The sequence below is a fragment of the Adiantum capillus-veneris genome, chromosome 8 (genome assembly GCF_014529385.1).
Source record: "Adiantum capillus-veneris isolate H3 chromosome 8, ASM1452938v2, whole genome shotgun sequence".
NCBI classification, from domain to species: Eukaryota; Viridiplantae; Streptophyta; class Polypodiopsida; order Polypodiales; family Pteridaceae; genus Adiantum; species Adiantum capillus-veneris.
In genome coordinates this window covers 163,398,906-163,425,292 of record NC_140938.1, presented here as the reverse complement: position 1 = coordinate 163,425,292, position 26,387 = coordinate 163,398,906, and the positions used below count along the sequence as shown (strand labels likewise).

General features: G+C 43.9%; 1 protein-coding gene across 5 annotated transcripts in view; it reads left to right on the top strand.

The window, feature by feature from the left end:
• Positions 1–228: 228 nt before the first annotated feature.
• Positions 229–26,387, top strand: part of LOC147453290 (uncharacterized) — an 82,210-nt gene continuing 56,051 nt past the window's right edge. For 2 of the 5 annotated variants that reach the window (XM_086518710.1, XM_086518708.1), the window contains exon 1: positions 235–699. Coding sequence is in view for 2 of the 5 variants with exons in the window: in XM_086518711.1 (XP_086374837.1) it covers positions 12,187–12,280 (94 nt within the window). In the remaining 3 variants the exon portion in view is untranslated. Of the gene's footprint in view, positions 700–12,172; positions 12,281–26,387 lie in introns of those variants that run through there. The other 3 variants (XM_086518711.1, XM_086518707.1, XM_086518709.1) reach the window with 3 other exon arrangements.

Genomic DNA, 26,387 nt, shown 5'->3' with positions numbered 1-26,387 from the left:
ACAAGGTTGAGGAAGGACGCGGAAGGCAAAACTAATTCAGACGCGGTCCTTATTAATGTTACTTTTCCACAAAAGCGTAGCGTTGACCTGGCTGGCAGAAAGAGAACTAGCGCATGCACATACACACAGACACGTGACACACCTGCCACACACACTCTAAGCTCTCCTACTCGCCCCCCCATTTGGCATTTCACATTTCACAACAAGTGAAAAGGGAGAATGTGCCACGGGATTCGGAATCGATTTGTCCAAGGGCCGGTCCTCTCTCTCTCTCTCTCTCTCTCTTGCAGGCTCGTCATAGTCGGCTGCCCCTCATCCCCTCCCCTGCATTGCACCCCTGCTTTTTATCTCTGTCCATAGCTTTTGTCGCTTTTACAGCTCACACCCAACTGGGCTTTTGTCAGTCCAAGAAGGAAAGGAGTAAGTACACACACACACACACAGAAGAGAACGCACATACACTCGACCGTGCGTGTCTGGCGTTTCCGATCTTTGCAGAGATCCTTAGAGAAGAGAAGGGTGTTTGCAGCGACTGAAGCTGAGGAGGTTTCCAAGGGACAACTGCTTCCCCCACCTCTGTGATGCGTAGGACAGCCCCCGTTGCAGGTAAAGAGGATGCGGATAAGGAAGACCTTTTTCATTAGCGCATACCCTTGATTCCCTATTTCGACTGCTACTGAGTATTCGCACCTTGTCAAGGTACAATATTCCTTCTCTCTTTGTCTGTGTGTGTGTGTGTGTGTGTGTGTTGGGGGGGGGGGGCGGCATATGGGTGTGTTTGTATGCTCATTTTTGGGTCATGCTTATCAATTCAGTTGCATCAAGGGATGCAAAGCAACATCAAGTCAATCTTAGCGATATGATATATTACGTGCAGTATAGTTGGCTCTGTTGATTCCAACATATTCTTCTCTCTTCTTCTAGTACTGAGATCTTGGCTTTCTATCTTGTTGCCTCCTCTTCCTTCTTTAAGATGGCATTGGCTATCTATGATGGCTAACTTAATGGCAGATTTATTCAGTGGCCAATCCTGCCTAAAATGTAGAACTTTTGGTGGCTATCTATATTAGAGAATCTTTTGAAGGCAATCAAGTTTCAATGAGGTTGATTTGATCACTGAAAGAGGAAGAGGAGGATCTGGTGTTGGCTTACTTTGTAGAGTGGAGCGAATGAGCGAAAAGTCAAGAATTGGAGTTCCTGGTCGTCAGTTTGTTGTCATCTCTGTATCGGTTGGGCATCAAAGTATCTAATGTGGCTTATAGCATAGGAGGCTCCAACAGCCACTAGGGTTATAGCTGAGCAGGTCAGAACTCCAGCGACAAAGGGGAGAGATCCATAGTAACATGGTGATAACACAAGTGAGAGAAAGAAGAACGGGCAAAGGTTGACAATAGTCAGCCCATTAATTTTAGTGAATGTTTAATTAGTACAGATAAAAAGGAGGCGGGAACTCCAAGTTCCAACAACCATTGGGTAGTGGAGGGAGAGATCCACATTAACAATGATGTTAACACAAAGCAAAAGAGAGAGAGAAATGGGACAAGGTTGACAATAGTGAGCCCATTAACTTTAGCCGATGGTTAGTCAGTACAGCTGAATGTTGTGGCCAGCCGCGAGAGTACAAAACGACTAGAACCCAACAAAAGGGGGCTCCCAAGAATACCCTAAACAAGAGTGCCTCCTTATATTGATGGTGCCTCCTATCCTGGAGTAGATGGTTTGACTTGTCAGTTCTACTTGTAGCATTGGAATATGCTTTGCCATGTATTACTGTAGGGTATGCAACATTTTTTTTGATACAAGAGTGATGCCTCCCACTATGTCTTCCGGTTTGACTTCTCTTAGACCAAAGGATGGAGATTCTTCCTACTTACGACAATGGAGACTGACACTCATGTCCTACGTATAAGATGGTACCTCGAATAATTAGTGTGCACTTGCGGCCTTTCTTGCCTGATGGCATTCATGCTTCTTGGATTGGTTTTTTTCAAGACCGATGCATCGTATCCAATATCTTAACCAGGCTATTGAGTGGGCTCGCCGTTGATAGTTAGGACAACAAGTTGCTGTTAGGCTTCTCAAATTTTAGATGGCACTATGCAATGAATGGGCTTGGCCAGCTCGGTTTTGATAATGTCATGTGTCACATGCACATGGCTCTGTGTGCCACATGGACATGCTTCATGGACTTCCAGAGCCGGTTTTCCCCTTCTTCCTAGACAGAGATGTCTAGAATCCTAGGAGGATTAGTACCGGCGATTTTGTGAGCCTGTTCCAGGACGTGCATGTCCAGACAAGTCCATTAGATTAGGTTTTCCAGTTTTGGAACCCTCTTGCATAAGTGGTTTGTTCACGCGTTTTGACAGATGTTATTACACTACGGTGGGCATCTGGCATGACGTGCATGTAGTTCTAGGTTAGACGAATCCAAGGAGCCATTCCCTGCGTTGATCAGATTCATGGGTGGGCGGATGTGCGACAGTTTCACCCAAACAGACAACCCTTGGCTCAATTTTTAATATATCATATTTATGATTTATTTGTTGGGTGACCTGGTGGACAGTTGCCCTACCTCCATTCTTAAGGCCTATTCTTCACGTGTAAAGGGAGCAGGAGAGCCTCGCTTGAAAACAAGTTGTAGAAGCAGATGCAGATCAGCCCCAGCGCTAGTTTGAGGAGGAACCAGCCCTAGCGTTTTCATACAGCAGCAGATGCCAGTATCGTGGCAAACCAGCCCTAGCGTTTTGCATCCTCTCACCCCAGGCTGCCCTTCCACAAGCAGACCAACCTAGCATTAGCATTTTTCAGCCCTAGCAGCAGATCAGCTACAGCATTTTCAGATTCAGCCCTTCTCCTCACGGGGAAAAGGCTCGGATCAGCCTATGCGTGTGTGCCCACCAGTTGCGGTCCGGTACTTCAGCAGCCCATCGAGCCTCCCCTCGGCCATTCCCTCGCAAGCATCTAGTGCTCCATTGCTGTCCATCATCGGCCTCATTGAGTTCTGCATTTTCAGCCCTTCATTCCTCTCACATCGGGAGTGCAAATCAGCACCGTGGTGGCAATCCGCAATCCCACATCGACAAGGATCCAAGGTGCATCAAATCAGCCATGGAGGTGCGTCTTTCCGAGGAGTTACCGCGCGATAGTCATCATTCGAGTCAGTATAGTCTGCACTTGAGGTATTGCCTTGTGTGTACATTCCATTTACGCAATCTAAAGCAAATACCACATGAGCAACGGTGTGGGGGGCCCTTGAGAGGGTTGGTTGGGACCCCATGGTGTCGCTCTCTTCTTCTCTCTCTTTCTCTCTCCCTCTACACATCTCTATTGCTGAGAGACCCATGGTGTCGCTCTCTTCTTCTCTCTCTTTCTCTCTCCCTCCACACATCTCTATTGCATTCTCTCAGCCCCTCTCTTCAGGGGAAAGTAAAAGGAACCATCATCCAAGCAAAAAGCAATCACTAACTCAAGGAAAGAAAGAAAGGATTTTGTGGAAGTGTAAAACTAGATCGTTCAGATCCGCCTTCTATCCTTGAAATCAATCCAGTTGTTTTGCACAACACTATTTCTAGTAGAGTACAAGGTCTCCCTAGGGCTTCAATCTCTAGAATTGAGAGTGATGACCCTTCTAACCATAGAATTTTTGCTTAAAGAGATTACAAACGGAGATTGATTTACCTATCTAGAGCCATGGAATTGGGTTCTTTTTCTTATAAAATATTTGAAAGGTATAGTATAAGGATCTTATTTAAGCTCTTGTATACCCTTGAGAACTACTCTTATGAAGATTTGGAGCTAAGAGAGTCTATCACAGACTTGGACACTCCAAGTCAAAAATCAATCGCGACAGCACCAAATAACCACTTCAAAACAATTCACAGATCACAATAGATTTGCAATGGCCTGGCGGAATTCCGTGCCTAGAGATATTGGCCCCAAAGTCTGGTGCCCCTTTCGGTATTTCTTTTTATATTAATCACATCAAAGTACAAGAGAGTGGCTAGGGTTTCACTCTCAGACTCTGCGTCCAGATGCTCTGAGAAGTGAAGCTCTCACCACTTATTTAAAGATACAAGGGATGCCCAAAAGCAGAGTCCCAAAAGCTTTTAAAATAAAAAGCATAAGAGCTCAAAAGCTCTTCTCTCTCAAGTTCTCCTATTTTTTTTGGTTAAAAAAAAGCATTCTCTTCAAAAGCGAAATTTGTGTCGCTCATCATTAAATTTTTTTTTTCGACCTCCGCGATTTCCGGAAATTAGGGTTTTTGGCAGAAATTAGGGTTTTTGCTGTCCGCCACGTCATCACTTTGTGACATACCCCCCTCTTGAAAGCATTGTAATCGACCGCGATTACGCCTGCAAAACCGACAAAAGCCATAAACCGTCTTAGCAGACATTGACTGTTAGTACCTACGCACTAGGGACACACATCTAGCACATGTACCAAATCGACAGTCACATCACACGACATCATAGGACATCACCAGACATCACAGGACATCACATGACATTCAACATTCATTCGGATCTTAGACCATGATTTATCGGCAATGTAGCTAGCAATCATATCTAGGTCCAATCGGGACCTCATCGATGTCCGATTGACTAACCCCGATTGCAACCATGTCTATTCGAGATCAATCAGACCAAAATGCTGTAGTCATTTCGGCTATCAGTTCCTGCACTCAAAAGAAGTCAAGAACAAATCAGTATCATTATCAGGAATTCCATTTCATAAAGTCATCCAGCAGAATACTGTCAGCTCTTAGTATCCTTGAAGCTCAAAGAGATATCAGTGACTTTAGTATCAAAATCAAGGCATCTGTTGACAAAGGAGCGGAGTGACTCCCCTCTTGTGCATCCCACTGCACCAGATCTCCGGCCAAGCTGAATTATGGGTTCCGTTTGGAGTAGACTATACTAAACCAAAACATCGGGTAAAGTTTCACAATCCGAGGAGTATCTGCTAAGTCCTCCTCTTCCATCCACTTCGCATCAAATGCAGGATAATTCTTGTTCTTAACCAAGAACCGCCTTCGGACTTTACCCTTATTCTTCGTATCCTTATGTGCCAAAATCTGTTCAGGAACAAGGATCTCCTCGTTTTCTTCCACTTCGGGTTGTTCATCAGGCTCCCCATCATCAGGCACATCACCTTTAAAAGGTTTCAAGAGACTCACATGAAATGCATTGTGAATCCTCCAAGTATATGGCAGTTTCAGTCGGAAGGAGACATCATGTATCTTGTCAGTGATCTGGAAAGGTCCGTAGTATCGCATACTAAGCTTTGGAAAAAGCCTCTCCTTTCCCTTTTTCTTTCGTAGGCGTGTCTTCTCAAAACGTAAGAGCACCCAATCATCCTCCTTCAATTTCATGTCGTGACGATGGCGATCCGCTGCCAAAAGAGGTATCTCTCTACCCCCTTCATGGTGGTAGCAATGCCGCGGTTACCCGTAAAAGGTGGACAGTGGCATTCAGTCATAGCCTTATCCCTCAACGGCTGTGTAACGCACAACATAGTCTTTTTCATCAAGTAGCCTTCCCGAAGGGAGTATCCAACTACTGTCTCCCCATCTCGTATCCGTGTGAAAAATATCTGCAAAATTTGTATCTGTGGCATACCGATCGACCATATCCTCGAAGCTCCTATGACGTATCGCGGAAATAGCCAAAACCAACGGTTTCCGAGACAAAGCATCTGCCACCACATTCTTCTGTCCCTGCACATGGACAATCTGGAAGTGGAACTGTGACAAGATGTTCGCCCACCGCATCTGCTTTTCCGAAAGTTGCTTCTGTGACAAGAAGTAGCGCAAACTCTGATGGTCTGTAAAGACAGTAAAATCCGCTCCGAGTAGGTAATGCCGCCACTGAGTAAGAGCATGGATAACCGCCAAAAGCTCTTTCTCATAGATTTGTGCTGTCATCTCCGGCCTAGAGAACAAACGGCTCTCGTAAGCTATGACATGGCCTTCTTGCATCAAGACCGCACCCAGACTACGACCACAAGCATCACAATATACTTCAAATGACTTCTGCAAGTCCGACAAAGTCAAAATAGGTCCCGTAGTCAATTTCTCTTTCAATGTCCAAAAGGCAGTCACCTCTGTGGGTCCCCACGGAAAAGGTACTCCTTTCTGTGTCAAGGTATGCAAAGGGGAAGCAACCTCTGCAAACTTTCGTATGAACCGCCTGTAGTACGAACACAGTCCCAAGAAGCTTCTAACTTCATGGACATTCCTCAAATCGGGCCAATCACGGATAGTCTCTATTTTGGCCGGGTCCATTTGCACTCCTGCTGTGCTGACACAATGTGTCCCAAAAAGTGTATCTTTGGTAGGAAAAAATCACTTTTCTTTGCATTAATCACTAACTTGTGACCTCGTAATGCCTGAAAGACCTGAAGCAGATGATCTCTGTGTTCTGCCTCATTCTTGGAGAAAACAATGATGTCGTCAAAGAAAGTGCCAACAAATAGTCTGTACTCTCGAAAAATCCTATCCATCATCCGGTTAAATGTCGCAGGAGCATTGGTTAAGCCAAAATGCATCACCAAAAACTCAAATAACCCAAAAGTCGTTCGAAAGCTGTCTTGTAGACGTCTCCCGGCGCTATCCTGATCTGATGATATCCACTCTTCAAGTCAATCTTGCTAAAGCACGAGGATCCCTGTAACCTGTCGAGTATATCATCGATCCTAGGAATCGGAAATCTGTTCTTGATGGTGATTTTGTTGAGAGTGCTATAATCGATGCACATTCTCCAAGATCCGTCTTTCTTCAAAACCAACAACACTGGAGAGCAATACGGTGAAGTACTAGGCTGGACAAGACCCTTTTCCAAGGGGTCTTTCACTGGGCTCATAATCTTTTCATTCTGTAGTCGGCTTACACGGTAAGGTGGCCAATTCGGTGGCGTGCTTCCAGGTATCAGATCAATGGTTTGATGTCAGGCCCTCTGAAAAGCAATCGGCATGAGTGTGGAGAAAAATCTTTATATATATATATACATATATGTATATATATATATATGTATATATGTATACATATATATATATATATACGTATATATATATATATATATATACGTATATATATATATACGTATATATACGTATATATATATATATATATATATATATATATATATATATATATATATATATATATATATATATATATATATATATATATATGTATGTATGTATGTATGTATATGTATATATCTATACATATACATATATATATATGGCGTTCTTTTGATCAGGTCAAAACATATTCAAACTTTATCCAGCGTTCAGTTCTCTCCCAAAAGAATGAGTAAGAAACTGAAGTTCATCAAGTACAATCTCTAAGCCCTTCATTTATCAAAGTCGCTTTCTCGGCCCGGTAGTCAACCACGGCGTAGTTCTTGTGGTACCAAGGGATCCTGAGTAGAACGTCACTCGCGTGCCCTGAACACCCTCGATGTAATGGCAACATCCCATCCGCGTGCCAGTCGAACTACCTCCGCATGTGGCGTCAATCTGTTGGGCGTAATTTCCAAATCTAGCCGCCAATTCCAAGTGAAAAGAAGTTGGCCTTGGCTCCTTCAAAAGAGCTTCCTGATCCTTCACTTTGCCCCAAAAGCGGCAAAGTTTGTACTTTCATTCATTAGATTCGGTGCAAGTCCCACGCCATGTGGTATTAGTTCTGCTTTTCTATCTTTTTCTGCCTTATTCCTCAGCTGCTCTTGAACTCTCAGGCGTGTCGTCGTCTTCATCATTCTGTTCTTTCTGTGCCTTTTTAGGACACTTCGCGGAGATATGTCCATGTTCCCTGCATCCAAAGCACTTCCCCTCTCTGATGAAGCGAGCTCCGCTCCTGAGGAGTAAGTCTGGGTCGTGCATCCTTTTTCTCTGGGTTGCTCTTTCTTTTTCTACTTTCATTCCCAGAAGTCTGTCCGGTTCGTTGTGTCGTGACCTTATCTGTGGGGTAGGTCAGACTGCCAGAGTGAATTGCAAAGCCCCGCTTCGCATGACTCATCAACTCCTGAATAGAAGCTGACTTCTGTTCCAAGCAGTGGTCTCGGATCTCTGTAGGTAGACCCAAGGTAAACCGCTCAATCTGTTCTCTGAACGAGATCTTCTTGAATGAAGAGGCGGGTAGAAAAGAGCTCCAGAATCTTTCACAGTAAGAATTCACCGTATCGCTCTTGGTCATCCGGAGATGGTTCCAAGCAGCTCGTATATCTCATTCATATTCTTGCGTCAACCAAGAAGAAATAAAAAGCTTTTTAAATTTCAGCCATTTAACTGGCGTAGTCTTGTTTAAAAGAAGCGTGGACCACCAAGTATGAGCATTCCTCTTAAAGTAAGAGGCAGCTCTCCGAATCTTGGAGTGCTCTGAATAGCGTCCTCCCACGAAAGCGATGTCAAACTGCTGTATAAAAGACAAAGCCTTCGAAGCATCTGAGTATCCTGAAAAAGTATCAAACTTGATCGAGTGGCCACCTTCCTTAAACTCTCGGACTTTCTTGCTTTTATCTTCGAGAAAGTCATACTGGTTAGCTTTGTAAAAATTCTTCTTGTTCGCATAAAACTTTCCGTCATCGGAATCTGAGCTGTCTGTAGACAAGTCCTCAGTAGAACTGTCAGTCTCTGGGCGAGATGTAGCCTTCTTTGCCTTCTTCTTGCCCTTTCCGAAGCTTTGTGTCTTGCTTCGCTTTTTGTTTTTTTTCTGTCTTCTTCGCTCGAGTCTGAAGAGCTAGAAGAACTGTCAGAAGAAGATGAAGAACTAAGTAAGCCTTCAAACTTGACACGCTTCTTTTGTTTCTTTGCCTTGTCAAAAGTCGATTGATGATCCAAATAACCTGGAAAGTCAGTGCTTTTCTTCTACTTTTTGCCGTGCTTTTTGGCTTTCTTTTGCGCGTCAAAAAGCTGAGCAATCCGTGCATCAACCACGTTCTCTAGTTCCTTCTCCGTATATTTTCTTGGAGGCAGAAGGTTTCTTGAGAGTGGGTTTCGGGAGTGTTGTTGTGGTTCTCTGCCACTCCATCTGTACCTCTTCCAAAGAGGTCTGGTTCATATATTTTGCCATCTTCGGGTCCTTGGCAAAATTGAGCATCATCTTTGTTGCATCGCCAATCAATTGACGACGCTCCATCTCTCTTTGCTCCGCCTGAGTAGGCCGAGGCGGTCCATACTCTCTGTCTGAATCTTCGTTGTGATCCCAGCCTGCATCTCCAGATGCAGAGGGAGTCGACTGATCATTGCCTGAAGCCATAGGTGCCGCGGAAAAAATAAAAATAAAAAATTCGGGGATCGGATTTCCCGTAGAAGAGAAATCGGCCGTGCTCTGATACCACTGTCACAGACTTGGATACTCCAAGTCAAAAATCAATCGCGATAGCACCAAATAAGCACTTCAAAACAATTCACAGATCACAATAGATTTGCACTGGCCCGGCGGAGTTCCGTGCCTAGAGATATTGGCCCCAAAGACTGGCGCCCCTTTCGGTATTTCTTTTTATATTAATCACATCAAAGTACAAGAGAGTGGCTAGGGTTTCACTCTCAGACTTTGCATCCGGATGCTCTGAGAAGTGAAGCTCTCACCACTTATTTAAAGATACAAGGGATACCCAAAAGCAGAGCCCCAAAAGCTTTTAAAATAAAAAGCATAAGAGCTCAAAAGCTCTTCTCTCTTAAGTTCTCTTTTTTTTTTGGTTAAAAAAAAGCATTCTCTTCAAAAGCGGAATTCGCGTCGCTCATCATTAATTTTTTTTTTCAGCCTCCGCGATTTCCGGAAATTAGGGTTTTTGGCAAAAATTAGGGTTTGCAGGAATTTTAGGGTTTTTGGCAGAAATTAGGGTTTCTGTTGTCCGCCACGTCATCACTTTGTGACAGAGTCTCATAGTACTCAACTTCGAGTACTGTTAGGCAAATTTCTGAAGTCCAAATGTCCTAGTTTGAAAAATCCCTTGGTTGGAAAGAAAGATTTGTTGATAACTATCTTTACCTCCCTTGACTTAGACAAGATTGAATTAAGCTCTATTTTGAGATCTCAAGAAGCTTTGGATGCTCTCCCTCCTTGTGTGAGAAAGGTATGGAACCATCTTGTCGTAGCTTTCAAATATGTGAGAACTTTAGGACAAAAAGCTTTCAACTATAGTGACATAGGACGTAATCTTAAAAAGCAAGAGAGGCTAGCAATCTCAAGTATTGATTGCCCTTGTAGTAAAACTGCCTTTTCTTCTTACATAAATGGAGCTTTGGGTCATGTAGTTACTGCCGATTGTTCTATCCTTCCTTCGGATTCCTTGAAAGACCTTTTCTCAAGAGGTACTAAATGTAGGCTCCCTTCCTCAAACGACTCTTGTCTTCTCAAAGCCATAGAAAAAGGAATTTCTAGTTTCGTAGTAAAGTTTGAGGAGTCTTTAGGAGTTCAAGGTATTTTTACCCATTGGAAGTCTGTAATCCTCAAGAAAGCTTCTTTGAAATTAGCATCTTGCTCTCGGAACGTTTCTTTAGAAAGGAATAGCTTATCTTCTTCTGATTGTGATGCTCTTAGGAAATTTCATCGTGATTTTGTAATCTCTTATGTAGATAAGTGCTCTAATAACTTTGTTGTTACGTGCAAAAAGTTTTATTTAGAATGCTTGTTAGGTGAAGTAAACTCTCAGACTTACAGTGATTGTGATCTTTCAATGCAAGAGGTTATCTTGAAACATCAAGACTTTTGTAAGTCTTTTGGTTTCAAGTGCCAGCCTAAATTACCTTTTTTATATACCGTTTGGAAGTTCCACAAGAATCCTATAAAGCCTAGATTTATAGCTGCTTCTTGTAACACGTCTTTGACCGAGGTTTCCAAATGGCTTAGTTATTGTTTCAAAGCCATTTTACCTAGCGTAAATGAATTGTGGAATAATATGCTAAAGGAAGCAGACGTACCTACCGATTCAAGTTGGATTTTAAATGATTCAGTAGGTGTGATTCCTGTTTTAAAGTTGTTGAACTCTTCAAGAAGCCTTAAGGAGAAATCTTCTCCTTTATGTCTCCAAACTTTTGACTTTACAACACTATACACTTTGACTTTACAACACTATACACGAAGCTAAATTTGGAGGACCTTAAATTTAGAGTCAAGTCTCTTATTTCAAAAGTTTTTGCGTATAAGCTTGAAAAGGATAGGTACAAGGCATTGCTAGTAGAAAAGTCAGCCTTGAACTTTGACTTCTTATGGCTGAAAAGTAAGAATGTAGATGTAGACAAAGGAAGAAAGAGATTCACCAGGATTGTAGATGACATTGACATCATATCTTGGTTAGATTTTCTTTTGGACAATTTATATATAACCATCGGCGACTCTCTTTTCAAGCAAACAATTGGTATCCCTATGGGCACCAATTGTGCTGTTTTTCTTGCTAATTTCTATCTTTACTTATGAGTTTGATTTTATGGAGCGTCTTGTCCTTGCTAACACTGGCTTAATATTTTTGCACAAGTTATGCAATGTAAGACGCTTTGTAGATGATCTTTTTGTCCCCGACGTTCCTTCTTTTCAAGATTTTATGTACTTGAATTCGAGTTCTGTAGGCGGAGGAATTTATCCCAATGAGTTTTGTGAACTTAACTGTACCACAAATAGTGATTGTTGTGCCTTTTTAGACCTTAAGATTTTTCAGACTCCCTTGGGATTAGAAGTAGATATCTATGATAAGCGCCTTGAACCAGAATATGCCAATCAAAAAATCATCCGTATGCCTCACATTTCTTCGAACATTTCTCTTTTAGCTAAGTACGGTGTCATTTGCTCTCAACTATTTAGATTTTCTCGTCTTTGTTCTAGTAAATATACTTTTGTTGTTCAATCTTGCCATCTTATTTCTTTACTAGTTGAAAAAGGATACTCATTCAAAAGAATCATGAAAAAAGTTCGTTCATTTTTGCATCGTAGTAAGTTTATTTTTAGTGTTTCTTCCTTTGGAATGTTCAAGATAATCAGTAGTAAATTCAATAGAAGTGGGGAGCTAAAAAGCCCACTTGTTGTTTGTCTTAATAACACCTTATGTTGTTGTTTTGATCTTTAGCGCTTCTAGTATTTTCACTATAGCTTGACAATTGCTAGCCTTTATCATGGCTAAGTATGCCCATCACCTCCGGAGGGTGATAGAAACTCAGCTCGTTGGTTTTGTAGAGTACGTGCAAAGCATGAATGACCTCTATATAAACCTGCACCTACTCTTGGGCACTGACGACGTGAATAGGGATGTCATAGCTGTTGTCGAAGCTATGCATGATAAAGGTGATAATCTTATTCTTTCTGTTTGGACAAGCAGTGAAGTTGAGATCATATATTGTCAAGTTTGGTTCTTTGCTCTTTGTAGGTTTGTAGTAGTATTCATTTTTCGATTTCATATTTAGCTTACTTGAGGACTTAAGAATGTGTTCCGTTAGAAGTTGTTGTGTGAAGTTTGATTTCTAGGAGTAAGTTTTTAAGATGTCTTATCCTTTTTTTGCTTAAAGTTGAGTACTTGTTTTAAGCCAAGTAAGTTGCGTCAACTTATTTTACACATGCCTTTTCTAAAAACATTTTTAAGTTAATAATGTTTTGTTTTATCTAGTTTTGTTTCGTAGCAAACAAAGTGATTTAATTTGTTTGTTTGTTTGTTTTTGTTTTCCTTGTCTTGTGTCCCTTGCTTTTATAGTTTTATGAGTGCTTTATTCCCTCTTATAATTCGTGAGTTTAGATAATTCGTGAGTTTAGACTATTCTGAACTTATGAAGGTATATAGATCTTCACGATAATCAATTCCGTTGCACCTGACATTGGTATCAGAGTTTTGAAGATTTTGCACTAATCCGCTAATCCCCAAAAAGTTTTTTTCTCTCTTGTGCTGTCACGTGCGCACTTCGCTTGCGCTATGTGGACATGCTTCTGCCATGGTCTAGCATGAGTCAGCCTAGCTTAGGATTGAGCCTTGCACTTTGTGAGCCTCTAGTAGGAAGTGCATGCGTAGGCCGGTCACAGTTGCATACCCTCTCTTGCACAATCAGTTAGCATGAGCATTTTTCAGAGCATTGAACCGTTTTTGCCAAAGTACACATTTTTCACTTATTTATTAATAAGTGACTTTCGTTGGAAAAGTAAGTAGGGCAATTTGCTAAAGATCGATAAAAGAAACCCAGAAGAAGCATGGACACAAGGATGCAAGCACCCAGCAGTCAGGCAGCACCTCAGCAGGAGCCTCAGTGTTTTTCACAAGAAGAAGAAGGCCCGATCAGCCTGGCGTTTACAGTTTTGAGCCTTAGCCTCGCGAGAACCCGCATCCTTTGGTTGCAGATCCTTGCCAGATTCCCCATCTAGAATCCAGATCAGCCTAGCATTTTGCAGATCCAGCCAAGACAGCCTGGCGTGTAACAAACTTGGACACCCCAAGTCAAGATTCTACTGCGACACAATAGAGATTCACTTCAAAACAATTCACAATTCACACTTGAGTCGACACGGCCCGGCGTAGTTCCGTGCCTAGAGTTATTGGCCCCAAAGACTGGCGCCCCTTTCAGTATTTCTATTGTATTAATTTGTGTTCAAAGTACAAGAGAGTGGGAGGGTGCTCACTCTCAGACTCTGCATCCAGATGCTCTGAGAAGTGAGGGCCTAACTACTTAATTATTGGTTACAAGAGATGCCCAAAAGCAGAGCCCCAAAAGCAATAAGTGAAAAACTTAAAAAAATAAACCAACTATCCCCACATGCGCACTTCACTTGCGCCACGTGGACACGCTTCTGCCATAATCTAGCATGAGTCATAGCTTAGGACTGAGCCTGGCACCCTTGTGAGCCTCTAGTAGGACGTGCATGTCGAGGCTAGTCACACTTGCATACCCTCTCTTGCACAAGAACATTCATTTCATCATGCAGGCATTTTTCCGCATGAACCACCTCTTATCAGTCATTTTATCAAAAGTGACTTTTGGAATTCTTTTTGTAAGTTTGTTGGAAAAGTAGGTAGGGCAAATTGCTAAAGATCTATAAAAGAAACCCATTGGGCACTCAACAGAAGTAGAAGAAGCAGGGACACAAGGAGGCAAGCACCCAACAGGCAAGCAGCACCTCAGCAGGAGCCCTAGCGTTTTCTCAAGAAGAAGAAGACCCATATCAGCGTGGTGTTTTCAGTTTTCAGCAGACAGCCTAGCGTGTTCAGTTTTCAGCCTTGACACCGTCGTCGTCCCATCCATCGTCGTCGTCGACGTCCCCATCCATCGTCGTCGAAGTCCCTATCTTGATGACGACACCATCACCATCGTCATCGCAGATCTCTATCTTGATGAAGACACCTTCGTCATCGTCACAGTCACCATCGTCGACATCATCGTCGTTGACGTAGACCAACAGTACCCGTCTCGTCGACTTCACTGTCTTCGACACAGAACTGTCGTCGACATAGACCCTTGTCTTCGACACAGACCCTTAGTACCTCGTCGTCGACTTCATCGTCTTTGACATAGACCTCGTCATCGACCTGCCCGTCTTCGACATAGAACCCGCAGTACCCGTCGTCGACATCATCATCTTCGACATAGAACCTCAATACTCCTTCAGTACCTCAGTACCCAGTACCCAGCATCACTAGCGTCAGTATCCATTAGCATCAGCATCTCATCATTTAGTCATTGTAGTAGCATTGTGCAAAAATAAAGAAAGTACTTGCTTTGGCAACAAAGCAAGGGGGCCCTTGGGGGTTGGACCTGACATCCCTATGTCGTCTCTTTTCTCTCTCTCGTCTCTTTCTTTCTGTAACAGACTTGGACACTCCAAGTCAAAAATCGACCGCGACAGCACCAAATAACCACTTCAAAACAATTCACAGATCACAATAGATTTGCACTGGCTCGGCGGAGTTCCGTGCCTAGAGATATTGGCCCCAAAGACTGGCGCCCCTTTCGGTATTTCTTTTTATATTAATCAGATCAAAGTATAAGAGAGTGGTTAGGGTTTCACTCTCACACTCTGCGTCCAGATGCTCTGAGAAGTGAGGCCCTCACCACTAATTTAAAGGTTACAAGGGATGCCCAAAAGCAGAGCAGTACCCGACAGCTCGGCTACATTGCATTTTTGGATGCGGTCCCAAAGAGGATTGATGGTCAGATAACCAATGCGAGTCCAACGGAAGCATCCCCTACAATTTAGGGAACTGCTATTTTGGGCCACGAAATCTATTCGCGTCACTAGCTTTAGAATGACAAGGGGAACATTTTATTACTCTGGTGTAAAGTTAATTGATGCACCACTCGAGAGATTTTTAAGCAGGAAGCCCAATGTGGATAATTGCATGTATGAGTGCCAAGTGACACTTTTTGGCCAATTTACCAAGTTTGGCAGAAGATGACTCGTAACTTACTTTTTGGAGCAGTTTGAAGGCTGATAACTCTGATTTTCAGCCATTTCTCTCCATTTTTGAGCTTCCCATGACTTTACCTAGGACCAAGGAGCTCATTTTCAGCATTGGTAGGCATCGGATGCGTGTTTATAGGGTTGTTTTGCTGCGTTTTCAACGATATGCAGGTTTTGGCAGCCATGGAAATCTTCCCCTTTTTGCATCTATTTGTTCACAGATGCATTACAGGTCAACCACAAAAGAGGGGGTGCTTGATTTATGATGGGGGGATGCTTCATTGAGAACCTGTCTCACAGGTTAAGAGCTATGGAGTGCCACGACCAAGGACAGAAGGGTAGCCTTGGAGCGTGAGCATGAGCAAGCGCGTTTGGCGGCCGAACAGAGAGCCCAACACATGCAAGAGTTGTTTCGACTCTTTTTTAGTATGCAAACACAGATTGCAAAGGATCAAGAAAAGGAGACTCTCTCAGTCTCTTCTTTTCCAAAGCATGACACACATGATTTGCTTGATAAGGATAAGCATGATGATTTGCATGATCAAGATGTGATTTCTCACGAGCATGATGATTTCCAGGAAAAAGATGTGATTGTTCACAAGTATGATGGGTTAGTTGATGCTTTTCCTAGTGAAGCTAACCTCATTTAAGATTCAATCAATCACCAAGAACCGATCTTGGCTCTCGAGTCGAGGTCCACAGAACCCCCACAGGAAGATTCGTTCGATCACGAAGAACCAATCTTGGCTCTCGAGTCAAGGTTCACAGACCACCCCCAGGAAGTACTATGTGTTCGTATGATAAGTCAGTATGCATTGTTCGAATGAAACTTGTTCGAGTGTTTTCGTGATGCTTTTTTGTATTTTAATCACTGTCCTTATGTGATCCCTTTTCATAGGCATGACATATTGTACGATGAACACGATTCACTCATGAATGAGCACGGATGTATGCGGATTACTCATGAAAAGGTGAAATGTTTGCATTCAAGGAATTCACATTCTATGTCGCTTCCTTGGCATGACACAGTATCAGAAAGAGCACAAGAAGGATTGTGTGTTTGATGAACGGTTTGGCACTTCGTCTATATGTTCATCTACATTGCATGCACAATCTTTTAGGAAGACTAGAATTTTTCCAATCGCTTTACATGGAATTCATGTTTTTGTGTTGGAAGTGGTTTCAGAAATTTTCATCCTCGGAGATTCTTGAAGAAGATAGACACATGACTATCGACGAAGTTGAAGCATCGAAGGAGCCACAGATGACTGTCGCTTTCGGCGCGGCTCAAAGAAGCAAGAGTTGCAGACCTTTATGAAGTTCAAGTATCGCATGACCCACACATTAGTGTGGGCCGGGGAAGAGTCCTTTCCAGGATTCCAGACGCTCTTGGTGATCTCCCTCGATGCCATAGAGTTCGGTACCAATACCTCACTTTGAAAAGGAGGGGATGTCACGTGCACATCTAACCCTATGTGTACGTGGACAAGCTACTTCATGGCAAGGGCTCAGTTCAGTTAGATTAGGAAGTGATCTGGCACTTTTGTGAGTCTGTTCGCAGACCGTGCATGTTCAGACACTTAGAGTAGATGCATATCCTCTGGTTGCACATAGCATGATCATCAGATTTCAGTCAGAACCCATCAGGAGCATTTTTACAGTGCATAGACCTATTTTAGCCAATTTTCACTTATTATTTTTAATTGACTTTTGTTGGGAACTAGGTAGGGCAATTTTAGAAAGCAAGTATATAAAGAAACCTAGGGCTAGCACTTTCTGACAGAAGAGGCAGCAGGAACCAAGGTTCAACAGGCACCTTCTCAGCAAGATCCACCCCCCCCCCCCCCCCCCCCAAAGCGTTTTTGCAGATCAGCCCTGGTGTTTGCATTGCAGATCAGCCCCGGGGATAGCAAGATAGCAGATCAGCCCTAGCGTTAGCAGATTTCTCCAGTAGGACAGGACCAGCCCTAGCGTTAGCAGATTTCTCCAGTAGGACAGGACAGGACAGGTTCAACAGGCACCTTCTCAGCAAGATCCACCCCCCCCCCCCCCCCCCAAAGCGTTTTTGCAGATCAGCCCTGGTGTTTGCATTGCAGATCAGCCCCGGGGATAGCAAGATAGCAGATCAGCCCTAGCGTTAGCAGATTTCTCCAGTAGGACAGGACCAGCCCTAGCGTTTTTGGTTTGCAGATCAGCCTCGGCGTTTTGCAGATTCATCGCGACGGAACCTCAGTAAGCACCAGCGTTTTCAGTTTTCAGCAGTCAGACATCGCAGTAGACGTCCCAAACCTCGCAGATCTCACCTTCCCGCAGCAGATCCTTGCCGTATGGTCAGAGCCCGCGTAGTTTGCAGATTCAGCCCGAAAAATGCAGATTTCAGCATCTGCATTTTCAGCACGCCGTCGTTGCATTGTCGTCATCGACATAGAGTCAGAATTCAACAGATAGAAGATTTGCAGATTTCAGCCATTAGCGTTTTCAGATTTCAGCCCGTCTCGTCGTCGTCCTCATCGTCGGCAAGTCCAAGCATTGTAGAGATTTGTGCAATCAATAGTAGACCGCTCTCGCCATAGAGAGTGGAGTCTTCAGAGGAGGGTTTTTGACAACATTCTAGTTTCGTATTCTTCTCTCTGTATCTCTCAGTCTCATGCACCTTCATTCACAGTGTTCACCACTTTGTTTGTGTCCATTGCACTCTCTCACTAAAGGAACGGAAGGCTCTCCCTTCCGTAAGTAAAAGGAACCTTGAGCTCAGTTCGAAGCACTCATCTTGAGCAAAGTTCAACATTCACTTCCGCTGCACCTTACATTGGTATCAGAGCTTTGGCAGTGTTCTGTATCACTCAAGGAAAGAACCATAGAATTTTTTTGCTTGTTGCGGTGGCACGTAACCCAAGTCCACTTGGGCGTGACTATTCCTAATCGCGTTTTTGAAGAGTGACAGGAAACCCAAGAAAGAAGGGCTTGTCCAGCCTCTCCTTGTTCCTCTTTTCACTCATTGAGAGCAGACTGTGCACTTAGAGGCCGGCCAATCGACGTGAGGTGCGAAAAAGTAACCTTGGTGTGAGCGCAAGGCCGCCAAGGGGTGCGCCCGTGGGAAAGAGAAGAGCTCGGGTGAAGAGAAGATCCAAGATCCTTCTCTAACACAGATTGCAAGCGAAAGAAGAACCTCAAGAACCTCAAGAACTCAAGAACCCAAGAACCCAAGACCCACAAGAACCCAAGTTCCTCGTGAACTTAAGAACCCAAGACTTCAGTGAATGGTCATCACCCGAAGCGGAATGGATACTTCGCATGGAGGTGGTGAGCCTGGGAGTGGCGAAGAAGAGTTTTCCCCACCAGGAGGTTTTTTTGACCCTCCCCCTTCCCCATCTACGCCAAGGATTGCACTAACTTCTATGGAGGCTTTTGACAAGATGATGATGGACAAGAAGTTAGAACGCGAAGCAAGAAATGCAGAAAGAAGAGCAGAAATGGATCGTAAGCAGAGAGAAAGACGAGCCGAAATGGATCTCGAGCACCAAGAAAGAAAAGTAGAATTCGCTCGCGAGCGCGAAGAAAGCCGGTTAGCCTTTGAGCCTAAGCGCGAGCACGCGTGCTTGGCGGCCGAAGACAGAACGGTAGCCTTGGAGCGTGAGCATGAGCAAGCGCGGTTGGCGGCCAAACAGAGAACCCAACATATGCAAGAGTTGTTGCGGCTCTTTTTTAGTATGCAGACATGGATTGCAAAGGATCAGGAAAAGGAGACTCTCTCAGTCTCTTCTTTTCCAAAGCATGACACACATGATTTTCATGATAATGATAAGCATGATAAGGATAAGCATGATGATTTACATGATCAAGATGTGATTTCTCACGAGCATGATGATTTGCAAGAAAAAGATGTGATTGTTCACAAGAATGATGGGTTAGTTGATGCTTTTTCTAGTGAAGCTAACCTCATTGCAGATTCGTTCGATCACAAAGAACCGATCTTGGCTCTTGAGTCGAGGTCCACAGAACCCCTACAGGAAGATTCGTTCGATCACGAAGAACCGATCTTGGCTCTCGAGTCAAGGTCCACAGGCCACCCCCAGGAAGTACTATGTGTTTTTATGATTAGTCAGCATGCATTGTTCGAGTGTTTCATTCGTGATGCTTTCTTGTATTTTAGTCACCGTCCTTATGTGATCCCTTTTCATAGGCATGACATATTGTACGATGAACACGATTCACTCATGAATGAGCACGGATGTAAGCGGATTACTCATGAAAAGGTGAAATGTTTGCATTCAAGGAATTCAAATGTTTTCTGTGTCTCTTCCTTGGCATAACACAGTATCAAAAAGAGCACAAGAAGGATCGAGCATCAAGCATCGGCATTTCCATTGTGATTTTCTAGAGTTGATTGATTTAGATAAAAAAGTGAAGATTTGACCCCATTGTTTGCGTGTGTTTGATGAACGATTTGACACTCCGTCTATATGTTCATCTACATTGCATGCACAGTCTTTTAGTAAAACTAGAATTTTTTGAGTCACTTTACATGGAATGGGTATGTTCATGTTTTTCTGTTGGAAGTGGTGTCAGAAATTTTCATCCTCGGAGATTCTTGAAGAAGGTAGACGCATGACTATCAACGAAGTTGAAGCATCGAAGGAGCCACAAATGATTTTGTGTCGCTTTCGGCGTGGCCCAAAGAAGCAAGCGTTGCAGACTTTTATGAAGTTCAAGTATCGCATGACCCACGCATTAGAGTGGGCCGGCGAAGAGTTCTTTCCAGGATTCTAGATGCTGTCGGCGATCTCCCTCGATGCCATAGAGTTCGGTACCAATACCTCACTTTGAAAAGGAGGGGATGTCACTCGCACATCTAACCCTATGTGTACGTGGACAAGCTACTTCATGGCAAGGGCTCAGTTCAGTTCAGTTTAGTTAGATTAGGAAGTGATCTGACACTTTTGTGAGTGTTCGCAGACCGTGCATGTCCAGACACTTAGAGTAGATGCATATCGTGTGGTTGCACATAGCATGATCATCAGATTTCAGCCAGAACCCGTCGAGAGCATTTTTACATTGCATAGACCTATTTTCCCTATTTTAGCCAATTTTCACTTATTATTTTCAAGTGACTTTTGTTGGGAACTAGGTAGGGCAATTTTAGAAAGCAAGTATATAAAGAAACCTAGGGCTAGCACTTTTTGACAGAAGAGGCTGCAGGAACCAAGGTTCAACAGTCACCTTCTTAGCAAGATCCACACACACACACACACCCCCCCCCCCCCCCAAGCGTTTTTGCAGATCAGCCCCGGGGACAGCAAGATAGCAGATCAGCCCTAGTGTTAGCAGATTCTACAGCAAGCTAGCAGATCAGCCCTAGCGTTAGCAGATTTCTCCAACAGGAAAGGATCAGCCCTAGCGTTTTTGGTTTGCAGATCAGCCTCGGCGTTTTGCAGATTCATCGCGACGGAACCTCAATAAGCACCAGCGTTTTCAGTTTTCAGCAGTTAGACATCGTAGTAGAAGTCCCAAACCTCGCAGATCTCACCTTCCCCCAGCAGATCATCGCCGTACGGTCAGATCCCGCGTAGTTTGTAGATTCAGCCCGGAAAATGCAGATTTCAGCATCTGCATTTTCAGCGCGTCGTTGTTGCATCGTCGTCATCGACATCGTCACCGACATCGTCACCGACATAGAGTCAAAATTCAGCAGATAGAAGATTTGCAGATTTCAGCCATTAGCGTTTTCAGATTTCAGCCCGTCTCGTCGTCGTCCTCATCGTCGTCGACATCGTCGGCAAGTCCAAGCATTGTAGAGATTTGTGCAATCAATAGTAGACCGCTCTCGCCACAAAGAGTCGGGCCTTCGGAGGAGGTATTTTGACAACATTCTAGTGTCGTATTCTTCTCTCTCTATCTCTTAGTCTCATGCACCTTCATTCACAATGTTCACCATTTTGTTTGTGTCCATTGCACTCTCTCACTACAGGAACGGAAGGCTCTCCCTTCCATAAGTATAGGAACCTTGAGCGCAGTTCGGAGCACTCATCTTGAGCAAAGTTCAACATTCACTTCCGCTGCACCTTACACACATTGACGAGTCTCTCATGAAGTGTTATGGTCATGTAAAGGGTCAGCGTTTTGTCGTATTGTTTGATCCAGGTAGTATGCATGATGTGATTAGTGCCTCTCATGTAGAGAGAGCCCGCCTAGAGGTTAGTCAGACATCTCCTCTTGAGGTGTCTGGCTTCGCTCCCAGTATGGACTCTCTCATCACGCAAGAGTGCTTTGATGTGTTGTTTACAGTTCAACAATTTCCTTTCCGTAGGAAATTTGTCGTGTTTCCTCTCTCAGGATGTGATATTCTTTTGGGCATTAGATGGTTTCGTGAGCATAATCCTCTCATTGATTGGGAGGACAACACTCTCACATTGAATGCCAAGAGTGACTCTCCCATAATCATTCGTGATGAAGAGGGTCTGCATTCTTTGCCTCTTATTTCTCATGTGCAAGTGAAGCGTGAATTACGACGAGGAGCACAAGCGGCATTCATCTATGTTGCTCTAGTTACCCAGAGTATTCAGGCTCCAAACAGGTGTTCAACTTTGTTTACCAAGTTTAAGCATCTCTTTTTGCAGGATGATCTTCCACCGCGTCTCCCACCTGAGCGGCCGGAGGATCATCGCATCGAGCTTATGGGGGGGGCACAGCCTGTCAGTAAGGGCCCTACCGTTTGAACAAGACCAAGAAGAAGAGTTAGAGCGGCCACTCACAGAGTTGGTGGCTAGAGGATTCATACGTCCTAGTGTAGGTCCGTTTGCTGCCCCTATTTTGTTTGTCCGCAAAAAGGATGGTTTGTCTCATTTGTGTGTTGATTACAGGACATTGAACAAGATGACCGTCAAGAACAAGTTTCCGATGTCTCACATTGAGTATATCCTTGATAGGCTCAATGGGGCAAAGGTCTTCAGCAAGGTCGATCTCAAAAGTGGATACTATCAGGTAAGGGTATTCAAAGGCGACATCTTCAAGACCGCTTTTCGCACAGAGTGAGGGCAACGGGAGTATGTGGTTATGCCTTTTGGATTGATAGGTGCCGTGGGTACGTTTAACCATCTCATGGTAGGCCGTTTTGGCGATATGGTTGGTTTATACGTGTTCATCTTTCTTGATGATTTTCTCATTTTTTCTGCATTGTGGGAACAACATGAAAAGAATGTAGAAAGGGTATTGACCTGGTTGGATGAGTGTCAATTGTACATTGCAGCTAAGAAATTTGAGTTTTTTCTCATTGAAGTTACTTATCTGTTAGGTACAGCGGAATGATTGTTTGCGCTTTGCTCTAGATGAGTGCTCCGAACTGTGCTCAAGGTTCCTTTTGTTCTTATGGAAGGTAGAGCCTTCCGTTCTTAATGAGAGAATGCTATGATCACAAACAAAGTGAATGGACAATGTGCGTGCAAGTGTATGAGATTGAGAGATAGAGAGAGAAGAGAGAATACGACACCAGAGAAGTTGTAAAACCCTCCTCCGAAGGCCCCACTCTCGTCGGCGAGAGTGGTCTACTTATGGATTGCACAAGTGGTACAATGCGGATGCAATGGACTGATGCAACTTGGGACTATGCCGATGACGACGACGGTGACGACGACGACGACTTTAGGGCTGAAATCTGTGGTCTTCTATCTGTTGAATTTCTGCTAATCTTTGGGCTGTTTTGGGTGGCTGAAAATGACTGTTTTGGCTGTGTTTTCGAGGGCTGAAAATCGCTATCTTTTGCAACCAACTAGGGCTGAATTTGCTGCAAATCTTAACTGCTGAAAACACTGCTCATCTGCTGCGGTAAGGGCTGAAAACCAAAAACGTTGGGCTGACTGGAAATCTGCTGGCGTTAGTGAATGCTGATGCAAACGCTAAGGGGCTGATATTGGAAACGCTAGCAGATTTGGTAGTGCTAGCAAAAACGCTAGGCAAACTGGAAGGCTCGCGATGTCTGCAAAGCTGAAAATGCCAGATCTAGGGAGGATGTTGGTGAAGACCAAAAACGCTAGGCTTAGGGCTTGAGGTTGACCAAACACTGAGGGCGTAGAGGTTCTTGATGGTTCCTGTTGAGAAGGTGCCTGTTGAGCGGGGAGCTCCTGTTGCCTCTTCTGCCAGAAAGTGCTAACTTGGGTTTGCTTACATATTAACTTAGCAAAATTGCCCTACCTACTTTTGTTGGAAAGTCACTTAAAAATAATAAGTGAAAAATGCCAAAAATAGGGGAAATAGGCTAAATGCACTGGAAAATTCCCCTAACCGATTCTAATGGATTCTGATGGGAATTCCGATGGTCATGCTGTGTGCAACCAGAGGATATGCATCTATGCTAAGTGACTGGGCATGCACGGTCTACGAATAGACTCACAAAAAGTGCCAAATCACTTCTAATCTAGACTGACTGGACTGACTGAACCTTGATCATGCTGTAGCTTGTGCACGGACACATAGGGTTGGATGTGTCACGTGACATCCCCTCCTTTTCAAAGTGAGGTACTGGTACCGAACTGTATGGCGTCGAGGGAGATCGCCAATAGCATCCGGAATCCTAGAAGGGACTCTTCGCCGGCCCACTCGGATGTGTGGGTCGTGCGGTACTTGAACTTCATAAAGGTTTGCAACGCTTGCTTCTTTGGGCCGTGCCGAAAGCGACAGTCTTTTGTGGCTCCTGTGATGCTTCAACTTCATCGAGAGTCATGCTTCCTTCTTCTTCAAGAATCTCCATACATTCGTGCTCATCCATGAGAGAAACGTGCTCAACATACAATATGTCATGCCTAGAAAAAGGGATCACATCAAGACGTTGACTATGTTGGGTTAAAGGCCTAAATAACCCCTTTTTGTACATTTTTATACTATTTGAACCTGGACACATTTTTTAAAGGTCACTTTTATAATAAAAGTGGGAAAACCCAAAACTCAATTATTGAGTTTTCCCCAAAAACGTGAGCCCTCTCTCTCTCCCTCTTCGTTCTGCTAGCGCTTCCTCTCCTGCTGGCTTTCGCCACCTCTCTCTGCATACACACTGCACATCTTCGCGTGCTCTATCACTTGCACACACCGCCGCGCGCTCAACAACTGGTATCAGAGCCAGATTAGGGTTTCAGAAGCTTTGCGTAGGTGGCTGGACAACAGGCAAAAGGCTTCTCTCGCGTCAAATTTCCGCTTTCATCGCGAAGCCCCTTGCTTCCGGTGTCACCTAGGGTGATTAGGGTTCCCAAAACAGCCTAAAATAGGTTGAAATTAGGTCAAAACAGGTAAAAACCAGAAAATTACAGGTCAAAACAGCAAAACGCAGGTGTTCTAAATCGATTCCTGTGAATGCCCCTTGCTTTTCCCACTCAAAACAGGTCCATTTGATGCAAATTGATGCGCCAAAACAGTAAATTTGCAGAAAATTCAGAATTGGACTGTTTTTTATGTACACAAATTGAGGTTTATGTACGCCTTTTGTGGGTTTATGCAAGTACGCATTGGGAATACTTGTTAATTGCTGAAATTTTCAGCACATTGTATGCAACGTGCGGTACATTGTGATCAGTGAAAATTTTCAGATTTTGTGTAGACACTCTCTTCTGCATTTTTATCCGTGCAAATGGCCTCTACTTCCTCGTCGTCTGATGCCAAGAGCTTGATGGAAATTGAGCGATTTGACGGTACAGGTTTCGACCTATGGCAGTACAGGATGCAGGGGATTTTGTTCCTCAAGGATTGTGAGGACGCCCTTTTGGTTGTAAAGCCTGTGGATATGCCGGATGAGGATTGAGCCAAGCTCAACAAGATGGCAAAGGCCTATATCAAAATGGCTGTGACCGATGACATTCTGGTGGACATAAAGGGCTTGGACACTGCACATGCAATTTGGCATAAGTTGAAGGCCACTTATGAGAATGCCACCCCTGTGAATCAGGTGCATTTGATGCGCAAACTGGTGAACATGATGCTCGACAAAGCCAAGTCGGCTTCTGAGCACTTAAGTGCTTTCACCAGTGTTATGAGTCAGCTACAGGATATTGGGCTTCAACTTTTTGATGTCAAGTTGAAAGCCATATTTTTGTTGATGACTTTGCCAGACTCTTGGGAAATCCTTGTGGTTTCTTTGAGTAATAGCCCCAACCTCACATATGATGGAGTGCGAGGCTCCATCTTAAATGAGGAAATTAGACGCAAGTCTAGTGGTGGGGAAGGTGGCAGTTCTGCTTACAATGCGAGAGGCAGAAGTCAGAAGCAAAATACAGGTACCAAGACTCAAAACAGGAGCAAAAGCAAGTCTAGGGATAAGGATGTGACTTGTTACCAGTGTGGTAGAAAAGGCCATAAGAAGCCAGATTGTAGGTATTTCAAGAAAGAGCAAGAAAGAAAGAAGGAATCACAGGAGAAGAAGAAGACAGAGGATAAGAAAGGGGAAAAATCAGCAGTTACCTCCTCCAAGGATTCAGAGACTGTCAATGTATCCTCTAGTGTGGTTATCACAAAGTTATCCGACAGTGAGGAGATCTTGGTTGCAGCTTCATGCCCCTCAGATTTTGTTGTAGCAAATGCAGAAGACATGCTTATCTCATGTAGAGATGCCATTGATGCATTGCTAATTGCAAATGATGGCCTTACACAGTCTTGGATAGTAGACTCGGGTGCCTCATTTCATGTGACTCCATCTGTGGAGTGTTTTGCTTCTTATCATGCAGGCAAGTATGGCAAGATTTACCTTGGGGATAACCATGCTTGTGACATTGAAGGAATGGGCACTGTGCGCTTGGCATTAAACAATGGCCAAGAGTTTATGCTTAAAGATGTAAGGTATGTACCAGGCATCAAGAAGAGTCTATTGTCTGTTGGCCAGATGGATGCACAGGGTTATACAACCATTTTTGTTGGGGGTTCATGGAAGTTGCTTAAGGGATCAATGCTCATTGTCAAGGGATGCAAGAGTGGTACATTGTACTATTTACATGGCAAAGCTTTGCCTAGCAAGTTTCTTGCAGTGGCCGAAGTTGCT